This window comes from Oryctolagus cuniculus, chromosome 1 (genome assembly GCF_051225735.1).
Source record: "Oryctolagus cuniculus isolate XC-2025 breed Fujian yellow rabbit chromosome 1, ASM5122573v1, whole genome shotgun sequence".
Taxonomy (NCBI): domain Eukaryota; kingdom Metazoa; phylum Chordata; class Mammalia; order Lagomorpha; family Leporidae; genus Oryctolagus; species Oryctolagus cuniculus.
Genome location: NC_142867.1, coordinates 110,274,258 through 110,286,181, shown reverse-complemented (window position 1 = coordinate 110,286,181; position 11,924 = coordinate 110,274,258). Strand labels below are relative to the sequence as shown.

At 43.8% G+C, this 11,924-nt stretch overlaps 1 protein-coding gene across 2 annotated transcripts in view; it reads right to left on the bottom strand.

The window, feature by feature from the left end:
• Positions 1–2,392: 2,392 nt before the first annotated feature.
• UBE4A (ubiquitination factor E4A) overlaps positions 2,393–11,924 on the bottom strand; it is a 35,519-nt gene continuing 25,987 nt past the window's right edge. For both annotated transcript variants that reach the window (XM_070079020.2, XM_089334598.1), the window contains exons 17-20: positions 9,359–9,539; positions 8,777–8,924; positions 6,875–7,032; positions 2,393–5,263 (exon numbers count right to left, since the gene is read on the bottom strand). In XM_070079020.2, the coding sequence (XP_069935121.1) occupies positions 5,134–5,263; positions 6,875–7,032; positions 8,777–8,924; positions 9,359–9,539 (617 nt within the window). In that variant the 3' untranslated portion in view covers positions 2,393–5,133. The remainder of the gene's footprint in view (positions 5,264–6,874; positions 7,033–8,776; positions 8,925–9,358; positions 9,540–11,924) is intronic.

Genomic DNA, 11,924 nt, shown 5'->3' with positions numbered 1-11,924 from the left:
CGCCTGAACTCACGATATTTAGGGGTCCCATCATCTTCGCGGAATACAGTCAGTCCACTTATTTTGTTAAGTCACGGGGGAGAAAGTTTCTGTGAAAATATGAGGTTAGCGTGTACGTGCAAAGCAACCGGATTCCGCGGAGAAACAGGCATATCTTGGGGCAGCCACGCGCGGGGGCCCGGAAGGCCGGCGAGGTCGGGAAATGCGCATGCGCGCTGAGCCCCCAGCGTTTTCTTGGCGCCGACCGCCGGTTTTTTGCGTAGGACTGTTCCGGAGGTTTTCAGAGGGAGCTGAAGCCCGCGGTGGAAGGCATCGCTGAAATTCTCGTGGTCTAACACGGTTGTTTTAGAAGCAGAGAGAGGGTCCAGGGACAAGCACGTAACATCGGGGACTGAGAAGGCGCCACAGTAGCCCTAAGTCACCGTGTTTAGCTGATCGCTCTTCTTGAGCTGATTTTTCGAATCCCTGTCTGCTCCGCGTTCTGTGTCGGGGTTGGAATCCCATCCCCAGTTCCCCACAGGAGCCTTGCAGATGTGAGGGACAAAGTCGCATTTATTGAGGGCCTCCAGTATGCTAGACGTTTTGGGATTTAGAGAAAGCCTGTGCGTTAGGTCTGCAGTTCCCACGGAGACGGGTTGGTAAAGGGCCAGAGCTGGGGAGTGGCAGAGTTGGGGTCTGAAGAGGAGACGTCGGTGTCATGGTGCTGATCTGGGAGGACCACCTAGAGGAGACCCTTGAGTTGATGATCAAGAACAGCTGTACACGACAGTGGACCGAAAGGGTTGTTTAATCTGACTGGAAGAAAATGGGATGTAGAGAAGTGGCATGTGATGAGAAGAACAGAACTATAAGTAGTGTATTTTGGGGAAGCCTGGGCAGAAGTAAAACTGGTGGAAGGCTCAGAGTTGGAAATATTAGAAGTTGCATCAAGAGGGGCCCTCGTCGTGGCCCAGCAGGTTGGGGTACAGCCTGCAACGCTGGCGTCCCCTGTTGAGTGCCAGCTGTTGGAGGCCTGGCTGCTCTACTTCTGATCCTGCCAATGCACCCGGGAAAGCAGCAGCAGATGGCCAAAGTACTTGGCACCCGCCGCTAGGAGACCACAATGGAGTTCCTGGCTTTGGCCTGGCCTAGTCTCTGGCAGTTGCTGCCATTTGGGGAGTCTGTGGATGGCACATCTGTCTTGTCTTTCTCTAACTCCCTCTTTCTTTTCTTTTTTCTTTTTTTTATTTTTTTGACAGGCAGAGTGGACAGAGAGACAGAAAGGTCTTCCTTTTGCCGTTGGTTCACCCTCCAATGGCTGCTGCGGCTGGCGCATCACGCTGATCCGAAGCCAGGAGCCAGGTGCTTCTCCTGGTCTCCCATGGGGTGCAGGGCCCAAGCACTTGGGCCATCCTCCACTGCACTCCCGGGCCACAGCAGAGAGCTGGCCTGGAAGAGGGGCAACCGGGACAGAATCCGGCGCCCCGACCGGGACTAGAACCCGGTGTGCCAGCGCCACAGGCAGAGGATTAGCCTAGTGAGCCGCGGCGCCGGCCTCTAACTCCCTTTCAAATAAATACTTAAGAGAGAGAGAGAGAGAAAAGGGCGGGAGATATCAAGCAACCAAGAGCATTTTTCAACAAGGGAGTGATTCAACTGCCCTAGATGCTAGGAAGCCAAATTAAAGATGGGAAAGTTAATTTAGCAATGTAGAAATCTTTGACATTAGCTAGAGAAGTTTCCAAAAGTGAGGCCAGGAGCCAAAGCGAATCTGTGAAGAAACACGGCTTTAAGGAATGCCAGACAACCAAAGGGGGAGGTGGAACTCGGGAGAAACTGAAGGTAGAGAAGAGAGTGGACAAGAGCCCTGAGGAGGGGGCAGGGTGGAGCCTCTCCCACACAGGGGGTGGTGGCGGAAAGGCTGAAAGCAGAGGCTCTTGTCTGTTTGCCTCCACTGTGAAGGGAGTGAGGAGGGCAGGAGAGAACCTGAGGATAGAGGGCAAGGCCTGGGATAGCTGCTGAAAGACTGCTGGGCACCGTGCTAAAGACTGTTGTTAATACAACAGCAGTCTGCAGCTTGGACACTGGAGCAGAGGTGAGTGGCTGGGGTAAGCTAGGCTGAGGTCTTGCATGGCAGGAGTATAAAACAAGGGGCAAGAAAGGGGAACATAATAGCAGATTATTAGAAGGTCTGGAGTTTGGGCCAGATAAAGAAGAAAAGTGATGGGAAAAGGGACTTGATCCCAGGGTCCCCTCCAGAGGCCTACCTACCTGATAGAGCAGACCAGTTCAGCAAGGTCACACACTTGAAACTGCCTGCCTAACAAAAAGTCAAAGCCAGAAACGGCCGTTTTCAGAGGGATTTCTAAAACTGCCACTAGCTTTCAATACTTCAAGAAAATGATAACGAAGGTTGTAAGTCAGGTGGTTCTTTTATTAAATACAAGTTTTGAACAAACACCCCCAGGCAAGTTTGACAAGTAACCTTCCTGGAATGTTTCAAAATACATTTATGTTGATCAAGTTTTATTTCAATCAACCTCTTCGTTGTTTTGATCTTCCTTTTCTTGGTTTCTAGGTTCTTTTCCTGTTTAGCGATTAGCACATGTACATTATTTCCTCACATGACAACCGCCGTGCAGCATCAGCCTCTGGCTTGTCAAGGCACCCAGCAGGCTTATGCTCTGTGCAATGGCTGCTTAGCAACCAGCATCAAATAAAGTAATGAAGCCTTTCTAAGAGTGTGACACCAAACAACAACTGGCACCTTCACCTGCACCTTTGAAACCCTTTAAAGCTTCCTTCAGTTTTCACACATCCCTTAACAACTGTACTTAAGAAAACAAAAACAAAACTCAGATCGATAAAACCTACTTCAATACTTTTCCAAGTTTAGTATTAGCCTCTTGGTAAGTTATGAGCAATACCAGAGCTGGCTCAGCAATCTTCCTTTATCCTATTGTCCTCCTGCAAAGCCAACACACTGGGCATGTCAGGAAGTCTCACTCACAGATTCAGCGCTGCTTCCGAGTTTCAGATGGAACACCTCAGAAGCTTTTCCGAGTGCATATATACATTGTACCAAGGTGGGAATTTTTTCAAGGCTCATTTTTGGATATCCTTAAGTTACTTCACAGAAAGAAAAAAGGCACAGAGGACACTTGGATTCTTCACCAATGGTGGCCTTAAGCTACACACCTGCCTTTGTGATGAGAGTAAAGATAGTCAGCAGCATTAATGGTGCCATAGCCATTCATAGTTTCAGGAAAAGAGCTTAAAAAAAAAAAAAATGCCAGGAAAGGCTCATAGTCTTGGAGGCTAAATACAGAAGTATAATACAGACACTAGAGGCAGCACAGAGACTGCTGACCAAACGCTGCTGGACCCAGCTGCCTTCTCAGGTTTTGTGCCCATTTTCTGCAAAACTCTGCCCTCCCCCCTTCTTTTTAAAGTGAAACCATCTTACTAGGTTGGCCAGTGGAAAGAAGCTGATTCCAGACCCCGTTCATTCTCAGGTGAAGGAGGATAATAAATGTGAAATGAAGCTCATTTCAATCCTGTCAATCCATGCCTCAAAGACCCAGGGCGCACACTAAATTGATCTTAAATTCAGGCATTTACAAATGTATCCTAGACTTCCTTCTTTCATTTATAAGCACAGCAATATGCAATGTCTACTTATATCCAAGGTGGGAGGTCTTCTCGGATTTGAGATTCCTTAGCTGATATTGACAAAAAGAAACCAAGGACGACTGGCAGAAATGTGTGTTAGAACATCATAAAACTATTCTCACCTTACGTAAGAGGCCATGTAGTGTCCTCTACAGGAAACAATGACCCCCTTTTTTTGTCACTTGTGCTATCTTTGGGCAGAGAGGGATAGTAATAGAGATGTTCCATGCTTCACTCAGCACGTTAAGCTGCAGTATGAGTAGGGTGCTCAGGCTCAACCTGTAAAAGATCCGTCCCTTTCCCAATTACTCAGGTTAAAGTGGGTATTTAAAAGGGTTTGCACAAAAAATTTTGCTCAAATTCCTATTTTGTTCATTGATGACCTAAAGCTGTGTTAGAAATAGCTCTTAGGAGTCAGGTCACAAGCCCAAACAAACATTAATTATATACATTTGATAGCCTCAGAACTGTATTTGTCAGCACAGCCATACACGGCTTACATCTTACATGGAAGAGGCAACACAAAGTTGTACCCAGTTTACACTAGACCAGTATAAACACAGTGTATGCACCTGTACACTGACACAGAATGTCCATATTAGTACCTGAGAATGACACTGTTCATCGTTACAATGTTTGTTGCTTAACTCTTCTACTCAGGCCCAGTTCTTGTAGCAACAGATTTTCCTAGGAGAAAAAAAAATGGGCACAACAACCTCCTGTATATTCCTTCACCTCAGAATTTTTTCTGAATGAAGTGTCAAAACTGCAAATTTGCCCTATAAAGCTTCATCAAAAAGACTGTAGGCTCAATTTTCCATGATGACGATCCCATTGTGTTACAAGATGACAAAACTGGGAGCTACCAACAAAAGTTATGTAAGATTCCTCTTTTGTTCCTTTAAAATCTCACCTATCCATCTTATTCAAAAAGCCTACACAAACATCAAGGTATCTGCTTTTATGTGAAAAGTTATTCTGTACCTAGGAAAAGGGCTTAAGTCTAGATCTAGAGAACTAGTAAACACACAGGATAACTGAAGGGTTTCTGAAAACATCAGCTATCACTGAAATATGGGACTTCCTAGATGGAAAAGCAGTGCCCACCAAAAACATTTGAGCAACACTTGGAAGAGAAATAGTAAGGTGGCAGACATTTTAAGTAGTTAAAGTGAACATAATTTAAAGCAAGGGAAGGAAAAAGGAAGAATAGAAAGAGAACTGGAAGGTGAAAATTAGTGATTACTTCTAAATGTGGTGATGCTATAAGAATTATAATTTCTTGCAAGCCAGGGGAGCATTGTCAAGTTCTTAGGAATCTTAATTATCATAATTTGAGCAACAGCAGTTCTCTAATTTAGTTAAAAAAAAAAAAAAAAAAAAACAGAAGAAAAAGGAAAGGAACAGAACTAGAAAGAGAAACCACAAACAATTGTTTATCTGCACTCCAGGGTTGGTTCTGGCTAGTTTAGTTCACAGTATTTATTCAAGCTGCTCCTTTTGTTGCTGCTTCCTCTCTGCGAGCCACCGTTGGATTTTTTCCTTTAGTTCTGTATTTGGCCGGATCTGGTCCATGGTGAGGGGACTGCGGTTAAAGGGATCTGTTTGGTCACTGGAACAAAGAGAGAAAGGGAAATGAGGTTATTTCCATAAACTTTAAAATCCTAAGCCAAAAACAGAACACCTAGGGACCTCACTTTGAGACTGAAGCCAGGAGTGCACTACAGCTTTGAGTCAAATGCCAGATGTTCACTTAGGGGTTAGAAAGAATGAGATAAGAAAGGAATGATTCAATTTTTAAAAAATCTACTGTCTTCTCTGTCTCTTAAACTTTATTCAACACCAGTGTGCAGATGGTGTTTGTTCCAGTGGCTTAAAAGTGCTCTCCTTATGTTGCCAACTTTTAGATTTCCCTAAGGCATAGCCACTATAAAATACAAATTTTTAAAAAAGATTTATTTTATTTATTTGAAAGACAGAGTTAGAGAGAGAGGTAGAGACAAAGAAAAAGGGGGTCTTCCATCCACTGGTTCACTCCCCAAATGGCTGCAATGGCAGGGATTGGGCCAGGCCGAAGCCAGGAGCCAGGGGGTTCTCCTGTGTCTCCCTCGTGGGTGCAGGGACCCCAGCACTTGGGCCATCCTCCATTGTTTTCCCAGGCCATCAGCAGGGAGCTGGATAGGAAGTAGAGCAGCTGGGACTTGAACTGGCACCCATATGGGATTCCCTTTTGCAGGTGGTGGCTTAACATGCTATACCACAAGGCCAGCCCAATGGAGAAGACATACCTCCTAGCACAGCATCATGTTTTTAGCAAATGTCTAATATCAAATACCATGAGACAGAAAATTCACTTTTTTCAATATTTAAAAAGTCTCTAAATTTGAGTCAATTTATAGAATTAAAATTATTTTGAGAAGCAGAGAGAGAGAGAGAGGCAGACAGACACAGACAGAGCTCCTGTCCCTGGTTCACTCTCCAAATGCCTGTATCAGCCTGGGCTGCACTTGGCGAACTCAGGAGCCAGGAACTCAATCCAGGGACCCAAGAACTTTTTACCTCCAATGATGTGCATTAGCAGGAAGCTAGAATCAGGAGTGGAGCTGGGACTTAAACCCAAGCATTCTAATATGGGATGCAGGTGTTCCAACCAGTGCCTTAACCTCTAGGCCAAGCAATTGCCCCTCAACTTATATAGTTTGAAAGAGTCAGTACCCATTTCTATCAATGTTGCACTTAAAAAAGTTAAGGGGCTATTCAGGCAGTAAATCAGCTACTATTTGTTACATTGTTCCTGCAGTATTTATTACTTTGTTTTCTGTAGATATTAGGGGCAGGCTGTCTAAGAGCAGGCAAGCTGGGGGAAACTCAGGGTTATCATGGCTGAACAGGATGAGAGCAACAAAATGTGAGGTAACTCATATGGTGAATATGGTATAAAACTTCAGTGAAAAAAACTTTGTCTCATATTTTTACAACTAAAATAAAATTAAAACAATTTTGGGTCCACATCTACTACATGTTGACAGATTATAAAACATGTTTTGAATATTTAAATTCTTCACAATCAACTAACTCCAAAGTGCCTACCCAACACATCCACCAATCAATAGTATGGGGCACCCACTGGGTGCAAAGTGCTGTAGTAGGCACCAAGGAGTAAAAACTGACAGTAAAGGAGCATGGCCCTGAGCTCCCACGGCTGCTCTGGGGACTGGCATACCTCAGTAAATGTCTGGCGATGGTGGACCGGTCCACGGTGACTCTGGAGGACGGCAGCACCACAGGGTCCGACATCAGTGTGCTCATGATGGGGTCCAGGAACTCGTCACAGGCGTCGGCGTAGGTCTCCTCTTCCTGCTGCTGCAGGTCTGCAAGTGACTGAGCACACAACACCCACGAGTCTCAGTGACTTCACAGTGCAGCTCAATTCAGAATCCTCAGCGACCACACCTGAATCCTGCTCACTAATTACCCTTGACAGTGATCATGAGAAAGCTTAACTTTATTTTCTCAAGAAAAGCCAAAGTAGATATTTCAGGTGCAAATTTAGCAGCCATCCCCAAATCCGAAACTTCAGGCTAGACTGGAAATGGGTTTGAGTGTTGGCAGGAAAAGTAATACCACATAGACCCAACATTCTTCCGGCAACAGTTCTGTTACAAATGCCCCGTTCAGAAGAGTGGTGATCGGCGGGGGTGGGAGGGTACTGCTAGCATAGTAAGAGTCACTCGTGAGCCCATGGACAAAAAGCAGTTTCAGGTTTTTTTTTTTTTTTTGACAGGCAGAGTGGACAGAGAGAGAGAGACAGGGAGAAAGGTCTTCCTTTTGCCATTGGTTCACCTTCCAGTGGCCGCTGCACCGCGCCGATCCGAAGCCAGGAGCCAGGTGCTTCTCCTGGTCTCCCATGTGGGTACAGGGCCCAAGCACTTGGGCCATCCTCCACTGCACTCCCAGGCCACAGCAGAAAGCTAGACTGGAAGAGGAGTGACCGGGACAGAATCCAGTGCCCCAACCGGGACTACAACCCGGTGTGCTGGAGCCGCAGACAGAGGATTAGCCTAGTGAGCTGTGGCGCCGGCCAGTTTCAGGTTTTTGGTACAAACAGGAATAGGAATTTAAAACTGACTTCTACATCTGATTCCTTCACAACTCGAGTTCCTCAGGGATCTAAGCTCCAGCCCAAGAAGGAGCTCAATGCAATAAAAAAGAAACTCAATGAGGGAAGACTTATCAGTAAGGAGGGTTTTTCATGAGTCTTGTGTGTCCTATTTTCTCCTTTTCCACCCCTTCTAATGTTCTCTCAAACTCCAACCAAAGGGATTAGCTGAAGGCAATGCAGTACTTTAATCTTTAAATTGTATGGATATCCCAGTATAAACCAACTACCAACTGCAAATACAAAGAACAGAGAAATAAAAACCAATGAATGAAAACTACCTATCTTGAATTTAATTCTAAAAAAGTTCCTTTGGATTAACATTCTAGATTTTCAAACCTACTGATACTACTGTGCATAAGTTTCTGTAAAAACGGCCTATGTAAATGTGTACATTCTCTTCTTCTAGTAGAAGTTTCTTAACTTTGTGTTCTTTCATGCCAAAAACAGTGTTAGTAATAAGAAAATGTTAGTTCTAGTTATTGTCTGATCTGGAAGCAGCACCGGCTTCTACATTTCTCAAGACAATGCTCTTTGTTTTCCTGAAACAGGGTGAAAAGCAGCATGTCTAAGTCTTAGACCATATGACTTTTTTTTCTCAAAAAAATTTTTGATTGGCTGATTTGAGAGACGAGGCAGTGAGGCAGGAAGGGAAAGAAAGAAAGGGACAGAGAGAGAAAGAGATCTTTCATCTGCTGGTTCACTCTCCAAATGCCTGCAACAGCCAGGGCTGGGCCAGGCTGAAGCCAGGAACTCCATCCAGGTCTCCCCCGTGGGTGGCAGGAACCCAAGTACCTGGGCCATCATCTGTTGCCTCCCAGCAGAGGAAGCTGATCAGGCTCGATCCCAGGCACTGCAGCATGGATGTAGGCATCCTCAGCAGTGGCTTAGCCCAGTGCACCACAACGCCCACCCTGGTATAGTGATTTTTATTAGGTATGTTAGCACACGAATTCTCCTCCTCACCTTGATTCTCTCTGCCAAGTTGCTAAAAGCCACAATCATATTCCCTGGTTTATTTATTTTCTTCAGGACTCGGACTGTTTGTGCAAAGAGAGTTGGGGAATAGGATCGTCCATCCTTGGGCACGGTGGCACAGAAATTCTCCTCATCCCTGCAAGGTCAGGCACAGAAGGTCACTGAGCACCAGAGGTAGGTCAGTGAGGGGGACGACAGAAGCACTGCACAACAAGCATTCTCACCACTTGCAAGCCCGAATGTTCTTCTAATCTAGAAAGATGGCTCATGTTCCGGGAAGGAACATACCTACCAAGTATACCCTGGCCTTAAAGGAATACTTTTCCAAACAACAGTACAACAGGTTATCTTTGCATGGATCAAGGCAGAATGTTGGCAATGCTAAGCTATGACCATGGGTCATACAAAATCTCCTAATTTAAAACTACATAAGATTCCTTCACCAACCAATTAGAAATGAAATGTTTCTTTTCCATTTCTACACAGCTGCCAACCAGTCATTCTACCATCAAAGCCCCGGATGAAAACAATCAGCCTCCCTTTGGCTTGCCCGATTCCAATCTCATGTACCCGAGATTTAAGTAGATGGTGCAGATGTCTGATACGAGCTGCTGGGGTTTGAAGTCAAATTCACTGAAGTCCTTGACTTTTAAGGCACCCATCTTGGGGCCCACCAGGTGCTGCAGGAAGTAGTTCAGCATGGAGATGATGCGCTCAGCCAGGAAGGGATGCACAAAAAGTGATTTGATCTCTGGAAAAGAAGTCAGTATCTTAAATAAACTCAGCTTTGCAATCTTCTACTTATTATGTCTAGTTGTCCTGCAGGCCTCTGGGACTACTTTTATTTTTACTACATAAATAATACATTTTCATTGCAGAAATAGATAAGCAAAAAAACAGTAAAAAAAAAATCTCCAAAAACTATCACCCAGAGATAAATTAACTACTATTAATATTCCACTATATATCCTACCTTTTCTATCCATATTTACATGCATACATATTTTTAAGCAAAATTGATTATCATATTGTACATATTCCGTAACTTGCTGTTTTCAGTCACTATATCAATAATATTTTACCATTTTAATAAATGTATGTCCCTGTGCCCTCTAAAATGGTACCCACTGGTCACATGTGGCTTTTAAAATTTAAATTAACTAAAATAAAAATTCAGTTCTACAGTTGCACTGGCCACATTTCAAGTGTTCAACAAATATATACAGTACTAGACAGCCCAGATTTATAGAACATTTTCATCACTACATAAAGTATCAATGGAATACAGATGATTCAAACCTCTCCCCCCTTTTTTTTTAATTTGAGAAGCAGATTGAAAGAGTGAGCTCCAAGGCACTGGTCACTCCCCAAATGCCAGTAACATTTGGGGGAACGGGCCCAAAGGCAGAGGCTGAGAACTTAATTCAGGTCTCCCCATGGGTGGCAGGAATTGGCTACCTGAGCCATCAACGCAGCTTCCTAGGGTCTGCATTAAAAAGAAGCTATAATCCAAGTTGGAGCAGAGGAGCGAAACCCAGGTCCTCTGGTGTGGACCATAAGTGTCTTAACTGCTAGGCCAAATGCCCAACCCAATTTACACCATTGTGAATGGCCAGTTTTCCAGTCAGTGATTGTACCATAGTTATTTAATCTTTTTTGACAGATATTGTTTTCAATTTTTTTTACCATTATAAACATTTTACTTACTGATCAATCTAATCTCATTGTATACATATTTTGTGACTTCACAAATTTGTGAGGAACTTGCTACATCACAGGCATGAAATCCAAAAATTTTTAAAAATTAGTTGACATATGCCAAGTTTTATAAGGCAGAGAGTAAGTCTGCCACTAAGTACTACAGTTTTTTTTCAGTTTTAGTCATTATCTATTCAATGTTCCACAGATAATGCCTTAGCTCTACTTGCTATCCTTCTTCCCTAAACAAAATCTCCCAAATAGCTAATCAAATATTTGGTTACATAACTTAGTTATATCATTTAAGATCATGTCAGTATCATTTACAGCAGGGCCATGTGGTGTCTGAAACAACTTTATTGTAACTTTTTGATTTTGTTTGCTTATTTTCAGAGTACCTATCACTAAATCCTTTCCAGAATCTTCACTGGAATTATAAAACATTCAAAGTGTTTATTTTTAGCTGTTCTTTACTTTGTGGAGACATTTTTTTCTGGACGTTTCAGTGCTTTGCTGCAGCCTAGATTGCCGTGCAGTGGTCACACACCTCCACCATCATCTAGGGTATCTTTGGTGTGCCTCCCTCGTGTGGGACTTCACCTTCCTCCTCCTAGGTTTACTCCTTCACTCTGAGCGGGATGTCTTTTAGCAGCTTCCCAGGAAATGGTATACTGGAAGGCGACTGGATACCTTCCCAGCTGAAAGTACCCTTATTTTACCAGCAAACTCAACCGATAGCGACTACAGGATTCTGTGCCACAGGCGGAGGATTAGCCTAGTGAGCCGCAGCGCTGGCCATAGGATTCTAAACCCAAAAAAATATTTTCCCTCAGAAACATGTCCCAGCTTTAGATGTCACTGCTGTGAAATTCAAAGCCATTCTGATACTGGAACCATGCCATGAAATGACTCTTCTCTGGGACCTGTCTGGGGGCTTCCCTGTACCCCGATTTCCTGAAATTTCACAGTGATCCAGCTTAGTGTGAGCTTTAAAAAATTCTGTACAGGATGCTTAGCACTTGAATTTAGTCTGTTTCTGAATCTTGGAGAATCTTTCGGTATTAATAAATTCCTCTGCTATATTTTTCTCTTTTGAGACTTTCTTAGGCCTATCTTTTTTCTTTAAAGATTTATTTATTGAAGGTAGAGTGACACTGAAAGAAAATAAAGAGTGAAAGAGACAGAATGCTTCCATCCACTGGTTCACTCCTCAAATGGCTGCAACAGTCAGGGCTGGGCTAGGTGAAAGCTAGCAGCAGGAACTCCATCCAGGTTAGACCTATCTTTCCTTTCCTAATCCTTTTTTCTCTTTTAATTACCATCTCTTTTCCTTCTGTTCTTCTTTATGGACGACTTCATTGAGATTCTCCTGAATAGTTAAAATCCTGAAGTACATAGTTTTAGTATCCAAAAGCTCTTATTCTTTTAGCCTCTTTAT